This window comes from Eulemur rufifrons, chromosome 1 (genome assembly GCF_041146395.1).
Source record: "Eulemur rufifrons isolate Redbay chromosome 1, OSU_ERuf_1, whole genome shotgun sequence".
Classification (NCBI taxonomy): Eukaryota; Metazoa; Chordata; class Mammalia; order Primates; family Lemuridae; genus Eulemur; species Eulemur rufifrons.
The window spans coordinates 74,638,567-74,664,951 of record NC_090983.1 but is presented as its reverse complement, the minus strand read 5'-3'; the positions used below and the strand labels follow the sequence as shown (position 1 = coordinate 74,664,951).

Here is a 26,385-nt window from a genome sequence, read left to right as displayed (position 1 = left end):
AATTCAACCGCCAGCCATGTTGTAAGTTATAAAAAATAACTTTTGATGTATTTAAGAAATCCTAATGGTACAAAAGCATATTAGTCACACAGTGCTCTTGTAAAAATGACCCCAAAATAACACTAAAGTAAAATGCAAAGAAAAACAATAATAAAAACTTAAAAATAAAGAAATAATGATTAAACAAGCTGGGCATGAAGACTGAAATTAGAGTCAAATCTAATAAATTATTGTAAATATGATTATAATAAATGTGAAAATTCTTGAAATATTAAAAAACTTCCTAGATCTAAATTCCTACTTTATATACCAGAAATGAATAACAGTAAAATCCTAATTTCCTCATCATGCATAAATCAGTCAGCAATATATTGCTTTAATAAAAAAATTTTACTTCTATTCCCAATAATTTTAAAAGTATATTAGTTTGAAATCTAAATTTATTGCATAGAATATGTGAGAAAACATTTTACATAGCTTAATCATTTAAAATTAAATAATAATACTTTCAAATTTTAACACCCATATTTTGTCTACTATATCGAATAAAGAATGTGAGAGGGAAAGAAAAATGAGAATAAAACAAGACTATCTTTTTGAGGTAACTAAGCAAATATGATAGTGAGGAGACTTATAGAAGACTTGAGCGTGCACATGAAAATATTATGAAAGTTTGGGTTAAACTATAAATAGTAAAAAAAAAAATAGGAAACATAAAAAGAATAAATGAGAAAACAAAGATACAAAGGCACGAAGTACACGCTCAATAAATGATAGTTTCTTTTCCCATTAGCAACCTCTAATTCTTCGAGGACAAAAGACCATGATGAAACTAACATCAGCTGAAAATTTGTCACTGGGAGGAAAAAGAAGGGAAAAAAGGTATGCCAAACTGAAAGATACCACCCTAACTTTACAAGGCTTTTGTAAGTCTTCTGTTATTTAAAGAAAAAAAAAAACAAAGCAAAATGTTAGTTACAAAATAATGAAATGGAAAACATTTTCAGTATTATAAATAAGAAATATCACATGCCTACCAAAGCAAACACTAGAAATCAAAAGCTTTTACCGTTGTTTTTCCTGATCCTCTGGGTCCAATAATGAGTACAGAGTTACTTTCTCCATTGATAGCAGTTCTTTTCAGCAGCTCAATTAAGTGTCTAAAATGATACAAGTAGGCCAAAATTTAAAAAATAAAGCTGGAATAATTTGTTAGGTAGTACTTTTTTTAAGGCTGAATTTAAATATACACAAATTTCTCTCTTTTTGCCCTCTGTGCACTTAACTCAGGCTCTAAATGGTCATACACAGTAGAATACAGAAGAAATAGTCGGCTTGCTGATTCCTTGGAAACCTCAAGTGAAAACCTAGTAAGTTTGGAATATAATATTGGTTTTTGTGATGGTAGGAGATAGGGGACAAGGGTGGCAACTCTTAGGACCCTTGCATTCAGATCTCTTTTTTTACTAACATTCTGCACTTTCACACCACAGTCAGCTGGTGGGTATTAAGGGCAAGGTCAGAATTCTCTTCATAATACCAGGTAACAGAAACAAAGCAAGATTCAAAGTTAAAGGGCTTTCTCATTATGGAAATATTTGTGTGTACTCCCACTTCATGATATTCAGTGTTTCTAAATATCATAGAAAATAGCCAAATTTGGCCTTTCAGTGTTTTTACTCCTATAATAAGTGTTAGCCTTATTTAAGATCAAATGTGCATATCATAATTTTTGCAAAGTCTGAGGGCATCTGTGAATAGGTTCATATCAATATCAGACAAGGAGACAGCTGGACTTACTTGTACTGTACTTGTACTCCATATAGGTTATTATGTGGACTCTGATGACAAAATCTTTCACGTAAAATTCTTTGTACCTGATGAAATTAAGTCAATAAAATTACTACAGATGTATTAAAAAATGAGAGAAAGAACATTTATAGTAGTCAGAATTAGATATTAAGGAATCAATTCAATCCTCCCTAAATACTTATCCTCAAGAGTTCTGCCACCATTTTCATGAGTTATAAATTAATGGTCTTTTACCTATCTCAAGTCCCATAGAAGGAATGAGAATTTAGTTGTAAAGGCTTCAACGAGGAGAATTACTTACTTTAGCTACATTAGCAACTTGAAGGCTGTTTTAATGCACGTAAATGAATGAATACTTCACTTTGTATAACATGTCAGCCAACGAAAAGACAGGAGGAAATCTAATAATGCAATCTAATCTAGTAAGGTTCATGTTCTACAAGCTCAATCTCCAGAGACCAACACATCTAAACTGGCTAAGCTCAAGTCCTACCAATCTGTACATATCATAAAATTCAGGATTCTGAGGTAAACAGTTTAAAATTTCATGTAGTTATTGAGGACCTATGAGTTTCAGAGCACAGTACTACTAAAAAAGGCATGAAACATTCCTAAAACATAACTGCAAATAAACTAGAAAGAAATAATAAACTGAAGAAGCAAACTGCAAAAAAACAGTAATTTGGCACATAAGCAAATGCTCAATTATATGATGACAAAATCCACATTCATCTAAGCTATAAAATAAGGAATCATTAGAATGAATTTTTAAAAGTCTTTTAAGGAGCGTTCACCTTGGATGGAGGGCCTTAGACTTAGTTGTGAAAAATTATGTCAGATAATCTAGCACAGTCTTTAAGAAGATGGACCATTAAAGCCATTCCTTTTTTTGAATCTGTAGTTAATACAGAGGTGTTTCAGGGACAAAAACCTCAGGGAGCCATCTCAAATTTGGCTCCGTGGACTGAAATAAAAACTCTCCAAAAAAATTTGCTTCTCCCAGACTGACAGCAGAGGACTAATCCTTCATGTACAAAAGAGACAAATCTGAATTTTCAAAACAATTATTCACTAGAGATAAAACAATCCATACTTACCATTATAGGTGAAGTGGAAAGAATAAGGAGATTGGTCCCAGAAAAGCCAATTATATTAATTTAAAAAGGTTAAATCTTTTCTAAATATTAATTTATCTATAAATTAAGTACAATAACATCTTTATAGTAGGCCTGTTATCTGTAACACAATATAGGTATTTTATAGCTAATACCTATAAAATACTTAAATAAGCATATATACAGACTCAACTAATCATAATTTGTATTCCTCTACCTGGATGAGATCACTAGAAATTAAATGACGAACCTCAATCCTTTTCTTAAAAACAAACAAGCAAAACAAAAAACTAACTAAAGTCTACTAGAGAGGCAACAACCAGGTATATTAGATGAAGGAAATGAGGCTGTAGTGAAGAGTAAGAAGGTTCACAAGTCCCAAAGTGACTGGGCATGGAGGTTAAATAGTTGCATATATGTACAAAAATTAATTCAGGTGTACATGGAAGATTTGTGCACATTACATATAAAGGTATGTAAATTGTAACTCAGTTAAACACTTTTTTGGAAACAGTTAAACATTTTCCTTTAAAAAAGTAAGGTCTTATAAAAGAATACCAATAATATTTAGTTTTGTATTAAAAAATAAATGTAGTTCATGTGAACTACAGATAAATGGAAATACCAGGATAGAACTATCATGGCCATTCTCTACTAGACTATAAGCTTCCTAAGGGAGAGACATAGAGGTATACGCACAGCACTGGGAATAAAGTATGCACTTAATATTAAAAGTTCATTATAAAAACATTCAAAAAAACTAAAATTATATAAGGAAATTTCCTCAACCTGACACAGGGCATCTATGAAAAACCTACAGCTAATATAATACATAACGGTTTCTTTCCCCTAAGATGAAAAACAAGGCAAGAATATCTGTTCTTGCAACCCCTATTCAACATTTACTCAAGGTTCAAGCCAGGGAAATTCGGCAAGAAAAATAAAAGGCATCCAGATTGGAAAGGAAAAAGTAAAACTTTCTCTATTTGCAGATGACATGATGTTGTATATAGAAAATCCTAAGGAATAAACTGCAAAATTATTAGAACTAATAAATGAATTAAGAAAGGCTGCAAGATACCAGATAAATATACAAAAATCAATTGCATTTCTATACGCTAGCAATGAACTAACCAGAATGAAAATAAGAAAACAATTCTATTTATAACAGCATCAAAAGGAACAAAATACTCAGGAATAAATTTAGCAAAAAGAGTGCTAAACTTATACTCTGAGGATAGTATTTAAATAAGTTGAAATAAAAATTTACTCATATAAAATTGTAGAAGTTTAGTAAAACTTTAGGATGAGTAAAAGTTAGCATTCCGACTACCCAAAGACTTAAAATGAATGAAACTGATTCAGGACAGAATGAGTGATTCTTCCTAAGTGCTAAGGGAAAAATTCAAATTAAGAAGATGACTATTTCTCTGATCACTTTTTCATCTTAACAGTATGTATTAATGAAAATATACACTAACCTGTGAAAGGCAGTCCGCATGAATTAAGTTGTTATTCTTTGATTTACGACTGCTCATTTCAACAATTTCAAATCCTTAAAAAAAAAAAAATTTAGCATAAATATCATAAATGCTATTGGCTTAAAGAGATTATATAAGCATTTGCTATTCCAGAATCAAAATAAATACAAGTTTTTAAATGTAAGAAAGTTCAAATTTGTCAAACTTTAAAAATCCTCAACAGTTCCACTCTGTCTAAGTTCAGGCTTATTTTACTCTCTCATACCACACTTAACAGGCACACTTTTTATTGCATTCTGGTTTACTGAGTTTTCCAGATACTGCATTTCTTATAAATTGAAGCAATCCTGTGTCCCAAAAAGGCTATGGGTACCATTTTTCCAATAGTATGTGTTCATCTCATGTCTCTGTGTCAGTATTTTTTAAGCAATAAATGGTACTTTTAAATTAAAGTATATAGATTTTTTTAGACATAATGCTATTATACACTTAATAGACTATAGTACAGTGTAAATATAACTTTTATATGCATTGTGAAATCAAAAATGTTCATGAGTTACTTTATTACAATATTTACTTTATCACAGTGGTCTGGAACCACCCACCATATTTCTGAGGTCTGTCTGTATATGGTTCCTACAACTACTCCCTTTCCCTTAAATCTACTTACTATTCATCTTCCCTTCCTTCCTTTTTCTTTTATTAACTTCCTTTATATAGTATGTTTCTCTCATCCATCCATCCCACAGGATTATCTCTTACAGAAAACTTTCTCTTTCTTGCTCCACTCAACATACCCAAATCATCATTACAGACTAGGTTAAATGCCTCTTCTATAAACACTCATAAGTGCTTGTACTTCTCTTCGTCTATAATAAAATTGTACTAAACAAAATTGTCTTTTTAATTGAAAATGTCCCCAAACTGAGGACATTTTTACATTCCAAACATTATAGCATAATGTCCCAAATAAAGCTAGAAATAAATAATTGGAATGAAAAAAATAGTAACAAAAAAATAATAATTTTTGTAAAATTTTCCTCAACAGTAATATACTCATAAACAAATGCCTTTGACTAAAAGATCAAATTTTCTTAGCACGGATTTCCTATATTGTTACAAATGCTTTGCACTTATCAATTCATTTTGTCCTCAAAATTACCCTACAGAATAAGTACTATTATAATCCTCCTTTAAGATCTGAAAACATAGAAAGGTTAAGCAATTTGACCGAATCAATACGTAAGTGGAGGAGTCAAGAGCTGAACAGAACAAAGTTATACACTTTTTAAAAACATGTATTCTGGTTTCTCGATTCTCCAAAAGGAACACAGCCCTGCTGACACCCTGATCTTAGCTCAGAGAATGCCATTTTTGAATTTCTGACCTCCAAAACTTGTATAACTCGAGACAAGCTGACCTTGTTAAATCACCAATGATTAACATTACCATAATATGAGAGTGATGGCAGCAAGGATAAACAGGAAGCTCTACCTGCTCGTATCCCCAAATATGAACAATAATTTCACAGCCATCCGTGGACAAAAGTACCGCTGTGGGAGCATTGGAATTAAGGTAAGAGTCTGTGAAACCCAGGTGGACCTCAAGACCTAGGAAGGTCATTTTGAGAGGGCAGATTATCACCCAAGTAATAGACTTCCTGACTGTGGTCTAGGCTCCAGACCTGGAAATGGCCCTGTCCTTCTGAGGGATCACCTATAGCCCCATATGAGCTAGTTACCAGGGACTGTAACAGAGTTTGAATCCTGTCTGGTCCCTAGATGGACTGGATTGTCTCCAGGACTTCTGTCTGAATAGCTGGCACTGGGATGAAGGTATGAATATAGCACGCCTGTTCCCAGTTGTGCCCGGACAGGTAGAGCTTCCTCCAGGATGTAGGGAGGGTTCCTGCTGAATCACTCCAATAGGAGTGATCTGGGTAGGCAATATTGTCCCAGTCCACAGCTGAGGGGAGCTGGAACTAAATCACAAGGCTGCTTCAGGGACTACAGTCAAGGCCAAAGTTTCCAGGCCTGTCTCTGGGGTCGTGGACATGCATGTCTCCTGGTGGGTCCCTGGGTGGGCAAGCCTGCTGTCAAGTTGTACTGAGTTCAGTGTAAGTTCAGCAAACCTGCCCTGAGGACTCAGACAGGGATATCTTCTTTTGGGTCCTTAGAATGAATCAGACCACAGTGAGAGGCGTTGGAGCAAAGTTACAGGGTAGTTTTGGGGTCCACGGTCAAGATCAAAGATGGTAGGGTAGGCTTCTCTTCTGAGACCCTGGTGTGCATGACTTCTCCTGGGCTTCGTGGTGAGTAGTTTTGGTAGCGGGCCAATATCCTTGATGAACACAGATGCAAAAATCCTCAACAAAATAATAGGAAACCCAATTCAACAGCACATTAGATTGTTCACAATGATCAAATGGGATTTATCCTTGGGATGCAAGAATGGTTTGCAAATCTATAAATGAGATAAAACATATTCACAGAATAAAGGACAAAAAGCATATGATCATCTCAACAGATACAGAAAAAGCTTTGGACAAAATAAATATGTATTTATGATAAAAACTCTCAACAAATTAGGTACAGAAGGAATATACTTCAACACAATAAAAGCCATTTAAGACAAGTCCACAGCTATCAACATACTCAAAGGTGAAAAGTTGAAAGAAAAGGACTAAGACATGGATGTACACTCTGGCCACTTTCATTTAATACACAGTACTGAAAATTTTAGCCATAAGAATTAGATAAGAAATAAAAGGCACCCAAATTAGAAAGGAGAAAGTTAAACTGTCTTTGTTTGCAGATGACATGGTCTTACCTAAGGAAAAACCATAAAGACACCACCAAAATACTGTTAGAACAAATGAATACAGCATAGTTGCAGGATACATAAGCAACATAAAAAAATCAGTAAGATTTCTCTATACTAATAACTACTTGAAAAAAATGTTTTAAAAAGCCAAATTACAACATCATAAAAAATTTAGAAATAAATCTAAATGAAGAAGTGAAAGATCAGTACCCTGAAAATGATCAAACATTGATGAAAGAAACTGAAGACAGAAATAAATGGAAAGCTCATGGATTGGAATAATCAATATTGTTAAAATGTCCATAACTATCCACAATGATCTACAGATTCAATGCAATTCCTATCAAAATTCTCATGACTTTTTCACAGATAAAAGAGAAGAAAATCCTAAGATAAAAACAGACCCATAAAAGGCAATGATAGCCAAGGCAATCATGAGAAAAAAGAATAAAGCTGGAGAGGTAGTGGAGCAAGATGACCAAATAGAACCCTTTAGTGATTGCCCCCCTATAGGAACACCAAATTGAAGAAGTATCCATGCAAGAAAGCACCTTCATAAGAACAACAACAACAAAAAAATCAGATCACAGTACCCGATTTTCACATACTACCAAGGAGAGAGGCATTGAAGAGAGTAGGATACTCTTGCAATGCACCACTCCTCCCTTATCCTCTAGCAGCACTGCAGGTGGGGGGCCATCTATGTGCTTGGGAGAGGGAGAGAAAAATGACTGTGGGAGTTTGCATTGGAACTCAGTGCTGTCCTACCACAGCAGAACACAGCACAGGCAGATTTTTGCTGGCTCCAAGCCTTGGCCAGAGGGGGATTCTTAGCCCTAGAGGGAGGAATCCAAGTTCTGACTGACTCCCCAACTGACTGAATAAAGTGGCCTGAGGTTTGGAATAAAATTCAAAGGCTGTCAGGCCCAAAGAATTGCAGTCCATGGGCAAGCCCTGAAGCAGCCCAGTGGACTTGGAGTGCCCCTGTCACCCCTCCCCACCAACTCCAGGCAGTATAGCTCCAGTACAGATTCCTTCCACTTGGAGAAAGGAGAGGGAAAAGTACAACGAACTTTGTCTTACAACTTGGGTACCAGCTCAGCCACAGTAAAATAAAGCACCAAGCAGATTCCTGAAGCCCCCAATTCCAGGACTTCTGGACTGCATTTCTAGACACCCCCCCACCCCAGCCCCTTGGACAAGAAGGGAGTCTGCTGCCCTGTTAGGATGGAATGAGCCCAGCAGGATTCACCACCAGCTGACTAAAAAGCCATGGGACCTTGAATAAATATCAGTGTTAGCCAGGCAGCAGTCAACATGGGCCTTGGGTGAGACTTAGTACTGTACTGGCTTCAACAGTGACCCAGTGCAGTGCCAGCTGTGGTGGCCAGGGGAGTGCTTGTGTCACCCTTCCACCAATTCCAGGCACACCAGCACTGAGAGAGAGTCCTTCTGATTGGAAAAACAAGAAACCAGCAAGAAACTTTGCCTGGTAACCCAGGGAATTCTCCCTGATCTTATGCAAGCCCACTAAGGTGGTTCTTCTCGAAGTCTGCAAAAGTTACAGCGTTATTGGTCTTGGGGCACTTCCTATTACTGTTATGACTGCAGTAACCATAGGCTTCTATCACAACACTCAATTTGTTTTGAATACTTGGAAGGCCTTCCAAAGGACAGGTCAAATAAGCCCAGAGTGCTAAGATTAGAATAAATGCCTAAACTTCAATGGCAAGACACTGACAAACAAACATCTACAAGCATCAAGAACATCCAGGTAAACGTGACCTCACTCGATGAACAAAGTAAGTCTCCACTAACCAATCCAGGAGTGATGGAGATATGTGACTTTCACAAAGAATTCAAAATAGCTGTCTTGAGGAAGCTCAATGAACTTCAAGACAACACAGAGAAGGAATTCAGAATTCTACCAGAGAAATTTAACAAAGAGATTGAAATAATAAAAAAGTCAAGCAGAAAATCTGGAGCTGAAAAATTCAATTGACAAGCTGAAAAATGTATCAGAGTTCTCTTAACAGCAGAAGTGATCAAGCAGAAGAAAGAATTATGGGGCTTGAAGACAGGCTATCTGAAAATACAAAGAGGAGAAAAAGAAAAAAGAATAAAGCACAATTACAAGATCCAGAAGACAGTATCAAAGGGGCAAATAAAGAGTTACTGGTCTTAAAGACGAGGCAGAAAGAGGAATCAGGGTAGAAAGTCTATTCAAAGAAATAATAATAAATTTTCTAAACCAAGAGAAAGATATCAATAGCCAGGTAGAAGAAGGTCAGAGAATACCTGAAAATAAAGGGATAGAAAAAGATATTCCATGCAACTGGAAATCAATAAAGGGTAGGAGTGGCTACACATTTATTAGATAAAATGGATTTCAAGACAAAACCTGTAAAAAGAGACAAAGAAGGTCATTATATATTAATAAAGGGGCCAATTCAGCAAGCGGCTATAACAATTATATATGCACCCAACACTGAAGCACTCAGATATATAAAGCAAATATTATTAGGCCTAAAGAGAAAGACAGACCCCAATACAATAATAGATGGAGACCTCAACAGCCCACTTTCAATATTGAACAGATCATCCAAACAGAAAATCAACAACAAAAAAATGGGAGTTAATCTACACTACAGACCAAATGGACCTAACAGACATTTATAGATCATTCCATCAACAGCTGCAGAATACACATTCTTCTCCTTAGCAAATGTAACATTCTCAAGGATAGAGTATATGTTGGGCCACAAAAAAAAGTCTTAAAAAATTCAAAAAATATTAAGTATCTTTTATGACCACAATGAAATGAAACTAGAAATCCCTAACAAGAGGAACTCTGGAAACTATACAAACACACAGAAATTAATATGTTCCTGAACAACCACTGGGTCAATAAAGACATTAAAATAAAATTTAAAAATTCTTTGAAACAAATGAAAGTAGAAGCACAACATCAAACCAAATTCAACAATACATTAAAGAGAACATTCATCACAATTAAACGAGATTCACTCAAGGGGTGCAAGGATGGTTCGACATATGCAAATCAATAAACATGATACATCACATAAGCAGAATGAAGGACAAACACCATATGATCATTTTAATTGATGCCAAAAAGCATTCAATAAAATCCAACATGCTTTCATGATAAAAACTCTCAAAAACTGTGTAGAGAAGGAATATACCTCAACATGATAAAAGCCATACATGACAGACCCATAGCCTTATTACACTGAATGGGGAAAAACTGAAAGCGTTTCCTTTAAGATCTGGAAGAAGACAAGGATGCCCACTTACATGACTGTTACTCAACATAGTACTGAAAGTCCTAGCAAGAACAATTACAATTAGACAAGAAAAAGAAATAAAAGGCATCCAAAATGGAAAGGAAGAAGTCAAGTTATCTTAATTTGCAAAAAAAAAAAAAAAAAAAAAACAACTTATATTTAGAAAAACCTAAAGATTATACCAAAAAACTATAAGAACAAATAAACAAATTCAGTGAAGTTGCAAGATAAAAAATAAACACGCAAAACTCAGGAGCATTTCCATATGCCAACAGCAAATGATCTGAAAAAGAAGCCAAGTAAATAATCTGATTTACCATAGCTATAAATAAAATAAAATACTGAGAAAAAACTTAACCAAAAAAGGAAAAGATCTTTATAGAGAAAATTATAAACAATGATGAAAGAAATGGAAAAAGATACAAAAAATGTAAAGATATTTCATGTTCATGGATTGGAAGAGTCAATATTGTTAAAATGTCCATGCTACATGAAGCAATCTACAGAGTCAATGCAATTCCAATCAAAATACCAATGACGTTCTTCATAGAAATAGAAAAAGTAATCCTAAAATTTATATGGAAACATAAAAAGTCCAGAATAACCTAAGCCCTCCTGAGCAAAGAGAAGAACAAAGCTAAAGGAATCACATTACCCAACTTCAAATTATACTACAATATAAAGCTACAGTAACCAAAACAGCATGGTACTGGCATAAAAACACATGTATAATTAATACATCAATGGAACAGAATAGAGAACCTAGAAATAAATCCACACATTTACAGCAAACTCATTTTCTATAAAGGTGCCAAGAACATACATTAAGGAAAGGACAGCCTCTACAATAAATGGTGCTGGGACAACAGGATATCCATATGCCTAAGAAAGAAACTAGACCCCTCTCTTTCACCATAAACAAAAATCTAATCAAAATGGATTAAAGACTTAAGTCTAAGGCCAGAAACTATGAACCTACTAAAAGAAAACATTGGGGAAATATTCCAGGACACTGGTTTGAGATAGGATTTTTTGAGTAATATCTCAACAATATAGGCAACCAAAGCAAAAATGGACAAATAAGATCACATCAAGCTAAAAAGCTTCTGCACCACAAAGGAGACAAAGCAACAAAGTGAAGTGACAACCCAAAGAATGGGAGAAAATATTTGCAGGCTTCTCATCTGACATAAGATTAATAACTAGAATATATAAGGGGGTCAAACAACTCATTAAAAAAATCTTAAAATCTGATTAAAATGGGCAAAAGATCTGAATAGACATTTCTCAAAAGAAGATATACAAATAGCCAACATGTATATGAAAAAATGATCATCACTAATTATCAGAGAAAAGCAAATCAAAACTACAATGAGATGTCATCTCACCCCAGTTAAATGGCTCTTATCCAAGACAAATAATAACAAATGCTGGCAAGAACACGGATAAAGGATAATCCTCATACACTGTTGATAAACTATACTATAAACTATAAACTGCTATAGACACGATAGAGAACAGTATGGAGGCTTCTCAAAAAACTAAAAATAGAATTACCACATGATCAAACAATCCCACTACTAGGTATATATCCAAAAGAAAAAAAAAAGGGAAAATCAGTATATCAAAGAGATATCTGCACTGCCATGTTTACTGTAGTATTCATAATGAGAAAGATATGGAATCAACCTAAGTGTCTACTAACAGCTGAATGGTTAAATAAAATGTGATACACATACACAATGGAGTATACTTTAGTCATTAAAAAAAAAAACAAAAAATGAAACCCTATCATTTGCAACAACATGCATGGAACTGGAGGACATTATGTTAAATGAAATAAGCCAGACACAGAAAGACAAATTTTGCATGTTCTTACTCATATGTGGGTGCTAAAAGTTATAAAAACTTAATTGATGTAGATAGTAGAATGATAGTTACCAAAGGCTGGGAAAGGTAGTTGGGAGTGGGGGATAAAGTGTAGATGGTTAATGGGTACAAAACTACAGTTAAGATCACTGAAGACCTAGTATTTGGTAGCAAAATTGGGTGACTATGGCTGACAGTAATTTATTGTGTATCTTAAAACAACTAAAAAGTGGAATTGGAATCCTCCTAACAGAAAGAAATGATAAATGCTTGAGGTGATATGTACCCCAATTACCCTGATTTGATCACTATAACAAATCACATATATCCCGTAAATGTATACAACTACTATGTACCCATCATAATTTTTAAATAATTATAAATAAATTTAAGAAATGAAAAAAAGGAACATAAGTGGAAGCATCACACTAGTTAATTTCAAAATCTAGTGCAAAGTGATGGTAATTCAAAATAGCATTGTACTGGACAAACACAGACATATAGAACAAAAGATAATAGAGACTAGAAATAAATCTACACATTTACAGTCAGCTGATCTTTAACAAAGGTGCCAAGAAGAACACACAATGCGGAAAGTCTCTTCAATGAGGAAAAGTAGATATCCACATGCAAAAGAATGTAATTTGACCCTTATCTCACATGATACATAAAAATCTAACTAAAAATGGATTAAAACCTTTAAACATAAGACCTGAAACTGTGAAACTACTAAAAAGAAAACACAGGGGAAAAACTATTTGACATTGGCCTTAGAAAAGATTTCTGGATATGACCCCAAAGCACCGGCAACAGTAATGAAAACAGACAAATGGGATTACAACAAACTAAAAAACTTGTGCAAACCAAAAATAATCAAGAGAGTTAACTAAATAGGAGAAAATATCTGTAAATCATATATCTGATAAGTGGTCAATATCCAAAATATACATTCAGCATTTAGCTGAAGATCCAAGGAACCATGGATAGAGAATATTCTTGGGGGTGGGGGAAGAGTGCAACAGTAAAAGATAATACAAATAAAAAAACACAATGTAACAGCTGTTTATATAGTATTTACACTGTATTAAGTATTATAAGTAATCTAGTATATGAGAGGATGTGTAAATTACATGCAAATTCTATACCAGTTTACATAAAGGACTTGAGCATCTGGGGATTTTGGTAACAGAGCGGGGTCCTAGAACCAATTACCAAGGGATACCAAGAGAAGACTGTGTAAGGAACTCAAACAACAACAGCAAAGAAACAAATAACCCAATTTAAAAATGGTCAAACAACCTAAAATGATATTTTCACAAGCAGACATACAAATGGCCAACAAGTATATGAGAAAATGATCAATATCACTAATCATCAGGAAAGTGCAAACCAAAACCACAATGAAGTACTATCTTACACCTTAGGATGCTATTATCAAAAAAGACAAAATATGACAAGTGTGGGCAAGGTTTTGGAAAAAAGGGAACCCTTGTACACTGCTGGTGGGAATGTAAATTAGCATCATACAATCATTATGGAGAACAGTATAGAGGTTCATGAAAAATTAAAAATAGAATTACCATATGATCTAGCATTCCCACTCTTGAGTGTCTGTATATATCCAAAGGAAATGAAATCAGTATGTTGAAGAGATATCTTCACTCCCCTGTTCATTGTAGCATTATTTATTCACTACAGCCAAGATGTGGAATCAACTTAAGTGTCTACTGATGGATGAATGGACAAAGAAAATGTGGCATATATATACAACGGAACACTATCCAGCTATAAACAAGAAGGAAACCCTATCATTTTCAACAACTTGGATGCATGAGGGGACATTATGTTATGTGAAATAAGGCAGGCACAGACAGGACAAATACCAAACCCCCAGAAGACGCCTGACACTGCCAATATAGGACTGAATCCTGTGTTTTTCTTTTGATCTGATAACCAAGACAGCTACCAAGTGACTAAGGGGCAGGTAGCATACATTGCATGGATATGCTGGACAGAGAAATTATGCATGTCCCAGGTGAGACAGAGAGGGATGCTGCTAGATTTCATCACACCACTTAGAATGGCATGTAATTTAAAATGTAAGAATTGTTTATTTCTGAAATTTTCCACTTAATATTCCTGAATCACAGGTGACCACAGGTAACTGAAACCACAGAAAGTGAAACAATGGGGGACTACTGTATGTGGAATCTAAAAACGTTGAACTCACAGAAGCACAGAGTAGAATGGAGGTTACTAGGGGCAAGAGTGGGGGGTGGGTGTTGGTGATGTTGGTCAAAGGACATAAAATTTTAGTTAGACAGGAAAAATAAATTCAGTATATCTATTGTACAACATGATTATAGTTAATAACAATGTATGATATACTTGAAAATCCATGAGAGCAGACTTTAAATGTTCTAACCACAAAAAAAAAACTAGGTGAAGTAACATAGATTAGCTTGATTTAGTCATTCCACAATGTATACATATATCAAATCATGCTGTATACCATAAATATATACAATTTTTATTCAATTTAAAAAATACATTGAAAAGTATATAAGTGGCCGAGCCAGGATCTGAACCCAGACATGTTACACTCTTAACCAACTATTATTTATTTAGCCAACTGTTTAAATAAGGGAAGTACACATTTCAATAACTTGAAGGAATATCAGCCACTGTGGCAATATTATATTTCATACTCATGTTTATTAATTTTATATAGTGACAATTAGAAAGCCAACCCTGGTAATGCTGTCTTCTCCTCTGGAAATGTTAACAGGTCTTTAGCAGAGCCAGGTCTTGACAGCAAGCAAATCTGTGTCCCCTCGCTTACTGTGTAAGCCAGGTAGCCATGGCCTAAATCACCAAAAGGCTTCTGGCTCTCGAATCCAAAATTGGAAACCAAAAAAGAGTATACTCAATTGATGTCTCTTAACAATCTTCTTTCTTGGAAGAACAGTGGTCTTTTCAGCTGCCTAAGACACCTTCTAGAAGCATTTTATGTCTATAGAAGGCAACTTGCCTGAGAATCTTTACCTTAATTATTTTTTAAAGTTTTATTTTATTCCACATAAGTTTTTTCTTATGAGTGTTTTGGATGGAGCTTTGTCACAACATAAAATGATATCCTCAACCCTGATTTAAGATGCTTTTGACTATCAGACTACATCTGACTACTTTTGACTACCAGACTATATCTAAAATTGCAAGAAACCAAATTTAAAAAGGCTTTTGCAACATGTCTTATTTTTTAGAGTTACATTACCTATTTACAGTATTGTTGGAATTAAAAGATATTTTTACCCATTTGATAGATTAAGAAACCATTGCTCAGAAAAGCTAAATAAAATATCTGAGATTCTAGGGTATCTAATCTGTCCCATTGTATCAAACATAATTCAGTAAACTATTAATAGCATTCAGTTTTCTTCATTTGGAGCCATCATCATGAAAAAAAACAACCAACACACCAATATGGTGTCTAACTTAGAACCTAAGTTTTGACCTAAATAAAATTTTAATCCAAAGGTTATGTCAACACATCTTGCTCCTTCACGTAATGGTCAAATCTCCACTCCATAACAAAGAATATTTCAAAAGACAATTCTAATATTACAGTTAAAAAGAGACAAGCTTCAGATTGGAAGAAAATATTTGCAAACCACATATCTGACAAAGGATTTATATCTAAAAAGCCTTCAAAACCCAACGATAAAAAAAGAATGCAATAAGAAAATGGGCAAAAGACATAAACAGACATTTCACCAAAAAGATACATGGGTGGCAAATAAGCACATTAAAAAGATGTTTAATAGCGCTGCCCATTAGGAAAACGGAAGTTAAAACCACAATGAGATATCACTATACACCTATGAAGATAGCTAAAATAAAAAAAGAGAGATAACTCAAAATTGTGGTGAGGATTCAGAGAAAATGGCTTTCTCATACAACCACTGGTGACAACGTATAATAGTACGGCTACTCCGAAAAGCTTCTTTCTGGCAGTTTAAGAACTAAACATATACTTACTAATCAATACAATAATTGCACTCTTAGGCTGCTGAGAAATAAAAACTTATGTTGACACAAAAAGCTGTAACATGTGTGTTCGTTACAAGTACAATTTTAAGAGCCAGAACCCTGGAAACAACACACATGTCCTTCAAAGACAATGGGATTAAAGAAACTCTAGAGTATCCACAAATAAAGCGATATATAACTGATGAAAAAAAAATCAGTAATTAATGATACAAACAACAGCCTGGATGAATCTTAAGGGCACACAGCATTCCTGAAATGACAAAACTACAGATAATGAAGAGTCATGGAAGCCAGGAACTGACACAGGACTGAAAAAGGCAGGTATGACTATGAAGACATCGCATGAAGATTTTCTTTGTAGTGACAGAACATTTGTGTGTTTTGATTGTGATGGCAGTTACTAAATCTATACATGAGATCAAATCACAGATAATTACATACATACACACAAATGAGTACAAATAAAAACTGCTGAAAACTGATAAGGTCCGTAGTCTAGTTATCAGTGTAAGACCAAGGTGAATTTCCTGGCTTTGATATTGCACTACAGTTACTTAAGATGTTACTCTTAGGAGAAACTGGGTGAAGGATTCACAGGGCTCTATATGTTGTTTTTGCAACTTCTGTGAATCTATAATAATTTCAAAATAAAAAGCTTAAAAAAATTCTAATTGTATAATCTTTTCAAATGCTCAATTACAAAAAAAAGTGTCTAGCAGTAGTACAACTAAATCTTTATTAAATTTGCAAATAGATTATTACTAAAGTAAATAGGTTGCATTTCTCCTGAAATCACACCAGTGGAAACCAGGCCTCCTTCCACTTCCTACTGAGCTTTCTATTCTGATTGTATTTATTGTTCTAAAATAGTAGGACCAAAAAAGTTTCAGAGAAACTGTAAGTCTGCTTAAGTAAGTGATTAGTCATGTTGGTATCAAATGCAAAACTAGGTGACTATAATTATTTACCTGTAGAAATTTTGGTGGAACCCACTATTACTTATTTACACAACTGCAAGGAGCAGTGAATGCAGTAAATAGTAAAATGGGTAATTCCAAGGAATGTCTTACCCTGATAATACTTTAGCTTCTATATTTGCAGCATTGTCAATTGCCATTAGATCTTGCTTTCAAATTATGATTGCTACAGCTAATAATCCTAATTTTCCTTCTCAGAGTTTCAAATAACAATCTATTCTACTGCCTAGAAAATTTTAACCCAATCCACTTCTGTCACTAGTTGTCTCTACCCTGGTTTAGATTATAATTATTTCTTGACTGGAACCAGCTTCTTTATTACTCTCCAAGTCTTGTTTTCATTCAATGATACTGTTTTCAAGTAAAACCCTTTCATTCTGTCCCTGACATCCAAAATTCAAAATTCCAAATTCCCTAACATAATTTAAAAGGAAGCTTCTGGATGACTAGTTCCCAGTTGAAATCACTAGCTCTTTCTCTTAATATTGTGCCTTAAACTATCAGGAATTCTATGTACTCTGGTTCATTCTAAACCCAGGTATTAGCTGAGGTACTATTCTCGGTGGGATACTTTCTGTGACATCTCTCTGTATACTCCTACTCTGGGAAAAGTCTGAGGGTTATGTGTCCCTCACGTGCTTTTAAGATACATGCTATCTCTTTCTGTCACAGAAACTAACACACAGTGATGTAACTCTGTGTTTGTCAAATTTCTCCACTGGGCCACAGGCTCCTTAATGGAAGGGATCAGAATTATACTATTATTGTATCCAAATCAGCATGTAAAATATTATCACACAATTGGTTTTTAAAAAGAATATTTTCTGGGCTGGGCACAGTGGCTCATTCCTGTAATCCTAGCACTCTGAGAGGCCAAGGCGGGAGGACTGTTTGAGGCCAGGAGTTTGAGACCCTGTCTCTACAAAAAATAGAAAAATTATCTGGGAATGGTGGTGCACACCAGGACGCTGAGGCAGGAGGATCACCTGAGCCCAGCAGTTTGAGGTTGCAGTAAGCTATGATGAGGTCACTGTACCCCAGCCTGGGCAACAGAGTGAGAGACTGCCTCCAAAAAAAAAAAAAAAAAAAAAAAAAAGATTATTTTTTGAATGAGTAAATGCTAGCTAGCAGAGGTGGTCCACAGGTAAGCTGAGATTAAAAAAACACAGGTCAAAATCTTTTTTAAAAAAGTAGTCTGATTAGGTTAAATTAACTGCTTAGCCAAATTTAGTAATTTTGAATAATTATGTGCCATGATCCTCAAAAAACTGCCCAGTATAAAAAGAATAAGTTACAGAAATAGAGTTATGTTATAAGCACAATATATGTAGTATATTATTAATCATGGTTGTCATAGCAAAGAAATTTCAAAATGGTTAAAATACAGTTAATTTAAGAAATTTATTTCTTTTAAAAGAGAAGTGACAAGAGTAACAAAAAATAAAGTACATGATAATTTTTTAACAAATAATTTTTAATTAACAAATAATTTTTAAAACAAGTTTCAAACCTTATAAAAAAAAGCTGCAAGTGTAGCGATTCCCAAGAAGGCCAATTTAATTATCTTTAGAAAAAGCATATTAATTACTTCTATATATTTGTAATCTTGGATTGACAGCTCACTAATAACACATTTTAAAAAATGTTAGTAATATATTCTTTCTAGTTTAGGCTAGCATGCATTTTATTTATACTGCCTTCAATTATGATTTAGAGGACTAAGAGGATCATTTCAAATCCAGATTAAAATTACTAGTCAAAATCTACATTTGCACTTGTTTTATTAATATACACAAATACTCCATCATCCTCCACATCTTGACTTAAAACTGCCCTAATTTGCAGTAATCTCCCCACTCATATCACACTTGCATTTACTGGATTCCATTTTTGGCCTGTCTGAAAAATTTGGCAACACAGATTTAAAATCTATTACTGAGCACATAAAAAAACAGGCTTTAAAGGCTTTCATCCATGAAATTAAACCAGAACAATCAAAAGTAAAGGAAGTTAAGATAAAAATGCCAGAAGTTTTCAAGAAATTTTAAATTTTTCTTAGGAGGTCACAAAGGATAAAATAAATGAACTATGTGAGAATAGTATTTAAATCAGAACTGTAAGTAAGTAGTTGTCCAGAATAAGATCACCTATACAACAAATTTAAGATAGATGCAAATTTAGACAAAGCCGTGGAGAGAAGCAAAAGCAGAAAACTGAGTTTGCTGGTAGTATCAGTGTCCTTAAGAGCTTTGTCACCATCTGGGCCTAAATACGAGTCCTTGGTTCTGCAGTGTGACCTTTGCAAATTAACTTTCCTAAGGCTCTGTGTTCTCCTTTGTAAAATTTGAGATTAGGGTTACTGTGGGGATTAAATTAAATAGCTGACCTGATGTACAATGCTATCAAATGCCAAGCATGATGGTACACAGTACCTTTTACAAATAACTATATTAGAAGAACCAAGGTTAAGAACAATTAGAGATAGCAAACAAAACTGAAACACAGAATGAGACTTGTGTTTTATTCAGTTTCTTTCACTGTATTTCTTTGACAGTGCAGTAAAAGATTAAGTGCTTCCAAAGGAAACTTCAACTAAGGTACCCCAGAACTATCAGGGCAGACTTCAATAGTATGCATTCACTGGGTTTCCTCAATTTAAAATAATAAAAGTTTTAAATACTGGCAATAAAAAGACCCAAAACTGTTAATGCCAATAAGCTATTTAAAACCTGGAAGTGATTCTGATTGCTGGGCCCTATCCTGAGTTTCTGATTTAATAGGTCTGGAGTAGAGATTGACAATTTGCATTTCTAGTAAGTTCACAGATGATGCTCCTGCTGCCAGTTCAGGAACCACACTTTGTGAGCTGAGAAAATTGACCTGATTATTGTACATTCCACACCAAACCTGATAAAACTCATAAGAAGCAATAGAAGATATAGAAATACATGGGTACAAACAACATCTCCAAGCTAAGCCAAAGGTGAAAAGTATCTGAGGATCATGGTGGGAGTGGAGTGGGAAATAGGAGAATCCGAATAGGAAAGGCATCAAGAGGCCAAAGGACTTTCATCATGACAAATAAACAAATAAGCTTTGATGCCCTAGAAAGGCTTCCTATTAGACAGAAAAAGAGATCACAGATCATAGGGGAAACAAAATGCTGGAAGAGCTTCTTTTCTCCTATTACTGAAAAGTAACAAAAGGTTTTTGTCCTATCATCCAATAATCCAGAAATTTCCAAGGATAGTCCAAAAATTATACAGTTCTGTGATCTACTTAAGAATTCTTTTGGTTACTTGGACATTCATATAAACTGTTTAAACAAAAGAGTGAAAAATATAAAAAGAATCATTTGCCTGGATAATTTATATTTATATGTTACCTCCAGGGAGAGAAGGGGACCTACATTTCCTAAAAAGAGTTTTTTCCAGATTTTTTGATATGTATGTTTTAACAGTATATTAGAAATATTTTCGTAATAGTTTTTGACTCATCAATATTTCTTGGAAGAAATTAAAATGTCTACACTAAAAAAATTAAACGAAAGTAAAAATCAGTACCTAAAAAATAATGTTTAAAAAAGTTATATCAACTTAGTATCAGTCTAATGCTGGTATCAAACAACATGAAAGGGATTTAATATAAAAAGGCCAAGAAAGATATTCTTGACTCAATAGAGGAGGACAGAAATTTGCTCTGATAAAGCCAGCTAAATAATAGAGCTTCCTAAAGATTACAGTCTCACAGTGCCAATTATGGGACTAATAAGGAATGAATGCTTAGTGCTCTAGCACTGCAGTCCCCAACCACCGTACCAGTCCGTGGCCTGTTAAGAACCAGGCCAAACAGCAGGTGAGCAGCCAGCAGGCAAATGAAAATTCATCTGTATTTACAGCTGCTCCCCATTGGCTCCCATCACCACATAAGCTCTGCCTCCTGTCAGACCAGCAGGGGCATTACATTCTCACAGGAGCAAGAACCCTACTGTAAATTGTGCATATGAAGGATCTAGGTAGCACACTCCTTATGAGAATCTAATGTCCGATGATCAGAGGCAGAGCTGAGGCGTTGATGCCAGTGCTGGGGAGCAGCTGCAAATACTGATGATTATTAGCAGAGAGGTTTGACTGCACAATAAATGTAATGTGCTTGAATCATCCCAAAACCACCCCACAACACTTCCCAGAAAAATTGTCTTCCATGAAACCAGTCCCTGGTGGCAAAAAGATTGGAGACTGCTGCTCTAGCACTATTGGACAGACTGTGTCAGTTAAGCCAAGTAGGTGGTCAATGGCAAAGAGCAAGTAGTATTCAGGAAGATATTAGCAATACAGATGAAAGTTCATAAAAAATATCAATCCCAAGGCAAGACACTTGAACCTCTATAGACAGAAATCCTTCCTCCTTTTTTCTCCTTTTCAGCTCCACAAGTTATTATTCTGATATGTAGAGTTGGATTAAAAAAAAGAAGAAGAAAAGGATTCATGTCACAGAGCATGTCTGTAGAGTTCCTGGTAAATGCCAGTGGAATTATTTTTATAAAACTTTAGCAACTTAAGTCTGCCCTAGTCTTCCCAGTTTCTCTGGACATAGATCTCCTGAGCAGCAGATGTCACATGAGAATCTTACAGCTGCAGTGAGGACACAGTAGAGAAAATTACTGCTAAGAACCACAGAAGGGAACTACTTTTCTTTCCCGAAAGCTAGGTGCTTCAAAAACCACCCAGAATGAGATGACTGCACTGAAAATCTATGTGGAACAGCAGAGATATTGTCTGTTAAGAGAAATAATGCAGCAAAAAAATTTTTAAAACCCCACAACATTTTTTTCTCTTTTCTTTACTGTTTCAATGCTTTGGTCTTAGTTAATATATATTTAAAACCAACTAAATTACCTGCTTTTATTGTATGTATTTCTGTGAGTACTAAAGTTGACTCTGAGCTATATAATAACATTTTCTCTATATATTTACCACCAGACTAAAAAGGTCCAGATAATAAATATGGATGTCAGCAGTTATTCTAAAAAAAAAAAACCTTAAATTCGAAAACATTAAGTAAACACTTAACCAGGTAACTAACAAATGGTATTTTACTCATGTATAAATATGCACACATATAAAACTATCCAAGCCAATATATTCATTCACACAACAGCCAAGTAAAACACAACACTCACTGAATATTCACACACATATACCAAAAAAAAGATTTAATCTGTTTTTCAGTATGGTCTTTCTCCTACTTTTTTTTTCCTCCTGAGACAAGGTCTCATTCTGTTGCCCAGGTTGAAGTACAGCAGTATGATCATAACTCACTGCAACCTTGAACCCCCGGGCTCAAGCAATCCTCCCGCTTCAGTCTCCTGAGTATCTAAGACCATAGATGCCTGCCAACACGTCCAGTTTTTAAATTTTTTTGTAGAGATGGGGTCGGGGTATGTTATCCAGCCTGGTATTGAACTCCTGGCCTGAAGTGATCCTCCCACCTTGGCCTTCCAAAGGAATGAGCCACCATGCCCAGCCTAGATATTCTTAAATACTCAGATCTAAGGCACTAAACTTCCTGGCTATGCTACCCAAATAAACAGTTTATTTTAATTTAGAAGTTATCAATAGAGAACAAAAAACTTATCCATAGAGAATATTAACAAGTACCCTTAAGATTTTCCTGAATGCTAATCATTCTTCTTACTTCCCTAATTAGACTGTAACATTCCTAGTGACCATGTAGTAGAGTCATATGGTGGTGTGGTTATAGTCAATTCATCTATGATGGGACTGTGCTATTTATAATTCTAGCAAAGTACCTTTAATGTAGTATGTGCAACGAAGCATTCTCCTTCATAAAAGAAGATTACACATTCAGAAATTATTAAATTTTTTTATTTTTAAAAGGCCAAAGAAAATCAGTAAGTATTAATGAAATTTTGGACACAAAGATAGCATCAAATTATAATTAGAAACATACACAAATAATCAATTTAGTTTTTGCTTTACATCAGTTTCCTAAATGTCATCATAATCAGCCGAGAGGAACTACTTTAAAATACAATTTCTGGGTCTCAGTCTTATCTGGGAAAATACAGAATGTTCCTAGAATGACTGCCATATCACCAGGTCTATGAACTACTGCTCTATATACTACTGGCTCAAATAATGAGTGACCATGTAGTTCTGACTTTTCTAATGACTTACATTATTCTATTCAGTTCTGATATATAGATAAAAGTGGACACATAAAGTTGACCTCTGAAAAGCACAAGTTTGAACTGTATAGGTCCACTTATACAGAGATATTTTTCAATAAATATGTTGGAAAATTCTTTGGACATTTGTGACGATATGAAAAAACAGAGTAACTGTATAGCCCAGCAATATCAAAGAAATTAAAAGTTATGTATGCCATAAATGTATGTGGATACCAGTCTATTTCATCATTTACTACCATAATATACAAATCTATTATAAAAAGTTAAAATTTATCAAAACTTATGCATACTAACACAGACTGTACATAGTACCATTCATAGTTGAGAGAAATGTAAACAAAGATGGAGTATTAAATCATAACTGCATAAAATTAACTGTAGTACATACTATCCTACCATGATTTCGTAGCCACCTCCTGCTGCTATTGTGGTGAGCTCCAGTGTTGTGAGTATCCACTTAAGATGACATGTGATATAAATCATCTCCATGTGACCAATTTGTCTCTCTAGCAAATTGCATATAGCAGTTAAAAGTGATCTCTGATGGTTCTCACGTATTTTTCATTGTGCTGAGTGCAATACCGTAAACCTTGAATACCACGAGACGACCCATAGAAAGTGCAACTATTGATGCCAAATGTGCTCCCAAGAAACAGAAATAAGTCATGGCATTACAAGAAAAAGCTGAATTTCTTGATATGTACTGTAGATCGAGGTCTGCAGCTGTGGTTGCTCACCATTTTAAGATAAATGAATCCAGCATAAGGAAGGAACATTATAAAAAAAAGGAAATCTGTGAAGCTCCTGGTGCTGCAGCTACACCAGCAAGCACAAAAACCTTACATATTTTGCAAAATACCTTTCCAAGTCGTCCTAAAAATGCAGCTTTTATGGGGGTGGAGGATTGGTATAAGAAAGGCACACCTATAGGCTCTAATACAATTCAAAGAAAAGCGAAGTCATTACATGACAACTTAAAGCAAAAGGAAGGCAAAGGATCTCAACTGGAAAATTTAATGCCAGCAAAGGATGGTTTAATAGTTTTAGAATGAGGTTTGGCTTTAAAAAAGTCAAGATAACAGGAGAAGCAGCTTCTGCTAAACAAGAGGCAGCAGACAAGTTCCCAAAAGCCATTAAGAAAATCGCTGAGGAGAACAGGTTTTTAATGTAGACAAAAGTACCCTGTTCTCGGGGAAAAAAATGCCACAAAGATTATTTATTACTGAGGCAGAAAAGTGAGCACCAGGATTTAAGGAAGGAAGGGACAGACAAACTCTAATGTTTTGAGCAAATGCAGTTGGCTTTATGATCAGGACTGCCTTTATATATAATATAAAGCTGCTAACCCCTGAGCCTTGAAGGGAAAAGATAAACACCAACTGCCAGTCTTCTGATTGTATAAAAAGGCGGCCTGTACAATGAGAACCCTTTTTCTGAATTGATTCCACTGATGTTTTGTCCCTAAAGTCAGGAAGTACCTTGCCAGTAAGAGACTGACTTTTAAAGTTCTTTTGATAATTGACAGTTCCCCCGCCACTCATAACTGCACGAGTTAGACACTGAAAGGGTGAAAGTGGCCTATTTGCCCTTAAATACAACAAATTCAACACCTAGATCAGGGAGTCAGAAGGAACTTTAAGGCTCATTACACATAGTATTCTATGGAAACGATTTGTCAACATTATAGAAGAGAACCCCAATAGAGAAAATATCATGGAAGTCTGGAAGGATTACACTATTAATGATACCATTGCTGTTATAGAGAAAGCCAAGAAAGTCATCAAACCCGAAACAATAAATTCTTGCTGGAGGAAAACTGTGTTCAGATGTTGTGCATGATGTCACAGGATGTACAAGAGAGCCAATCAAGGAAATCATGAAAGAGGCTGTGCACATGTCAAAAAAGGTAGGTGGTGAAGGGTTTCAAACTACAGGTCTTAGAGAAATTTAAGAGAAACCACACCACAGGAATTAACAAAAGACAACTTGATGGAGATGAGTGCTTCTGAACCAGTGTCAGATGATGAGGAAGAAGACATAGAAGAGGTAGCGCCAGAGAACAAACTGACAATAGACAATCCAGCAGAAGCGTTCTGAATATTCAAGATTGCTTTTGACTTCTTTTATGACATGGACCCTTCATTTATTCAGGCACTGAAACTAAAGCAAATGGTTGTAGAAGGATCAATACCATATAGAAATATTTTTAGAGAAATGAAAAAGCAAAAACATCAGACAGAAATTAGTGTATTTCTGTACAGTTACACTAAGGGTACCTGCCTCACTTGCCTCTTCTTCCACCTCCTTGATCTCTTCCACCCCTAAGACAACAAGACCAACCCTTCCTTTTCCTCCTCCTCATTAAAATATGTATCAATCAACTGTGTGTTATTGATAAGGCTTTGAGTCAATAGTAGGCTATTAGTGATTAAGTTTTGGAGGAGTCAAAAGTTTTATGTGGATTTTCAACTGAGGAGGGGGTTGCTACCTCTAATCCCTGCGTTGTTTAGTGGTCAACTATATATGGAGAAAATTCTCATTATTCCAATTCCAGAGCACTGTTATATTATATGTCAGAAAGCTACTGAACATTTTAGATTTATCCCTGCACTGATAAAGGACAAAAATTACAGGAACTGTACAAATATGTCACCTAAAGGTGCCTTCTCTCTGAATAGCCTGTGTGCATTTCCCCATAAGAATACCCTACAACCCACACCTTAATAAATGAAGGGATGA

General features: G+C 34.9%; 2 protein-coding genes across 2 annotated transcripts in view; one reads left to right on the top strand and one right to left on the bottom strand.

Moving 5' to 3' along the window:
- ORC4 (origin recognition complex subunit 4) overlaps positions 1–26,385 on the bottom strand; it is a 72,547-nt gene that overhangs the window by 27,044 nt on the left and 19,118 nt on the right. Inside the window, exons 2-4 of the mRNA XM_069472936.1 lie at positions 4,409–4,482; positions 1,801–1,877; positions 1,070–1,160 (exon numbers count right to left, since the gene is read on the bottom strand). Of these exons, the coding sequence (XP_069329037.1) occupies positions 1,070–1,160; positions 1,801–1,877; positions 4,409–4,465 (225 nt within the window). The 5' untranslated portion in view covers positions 4,466–4,482. The remainder of the gene's footprint in view (positions 1–1,069; positions 1,161–1,800; positions 1,878–4,408; positions 4,483–26,385) is intronic.
- LOC138387448 (uncharacterized) overlaps positions 25,642–26,385 on the top strand; it is a 196,000-nt gene continuing 195,256 nt past the window's right edge. The window contains exon 1 of the mRNA XM_069474500.1: positions 25,642–25,692. Within this exon, the coding sequence (XP_069330601.1) occupies positions 25,642–25,692 (51 nt within the window). The remainder of the gene's footprint in view (positions 25,693–26,385) is intronic.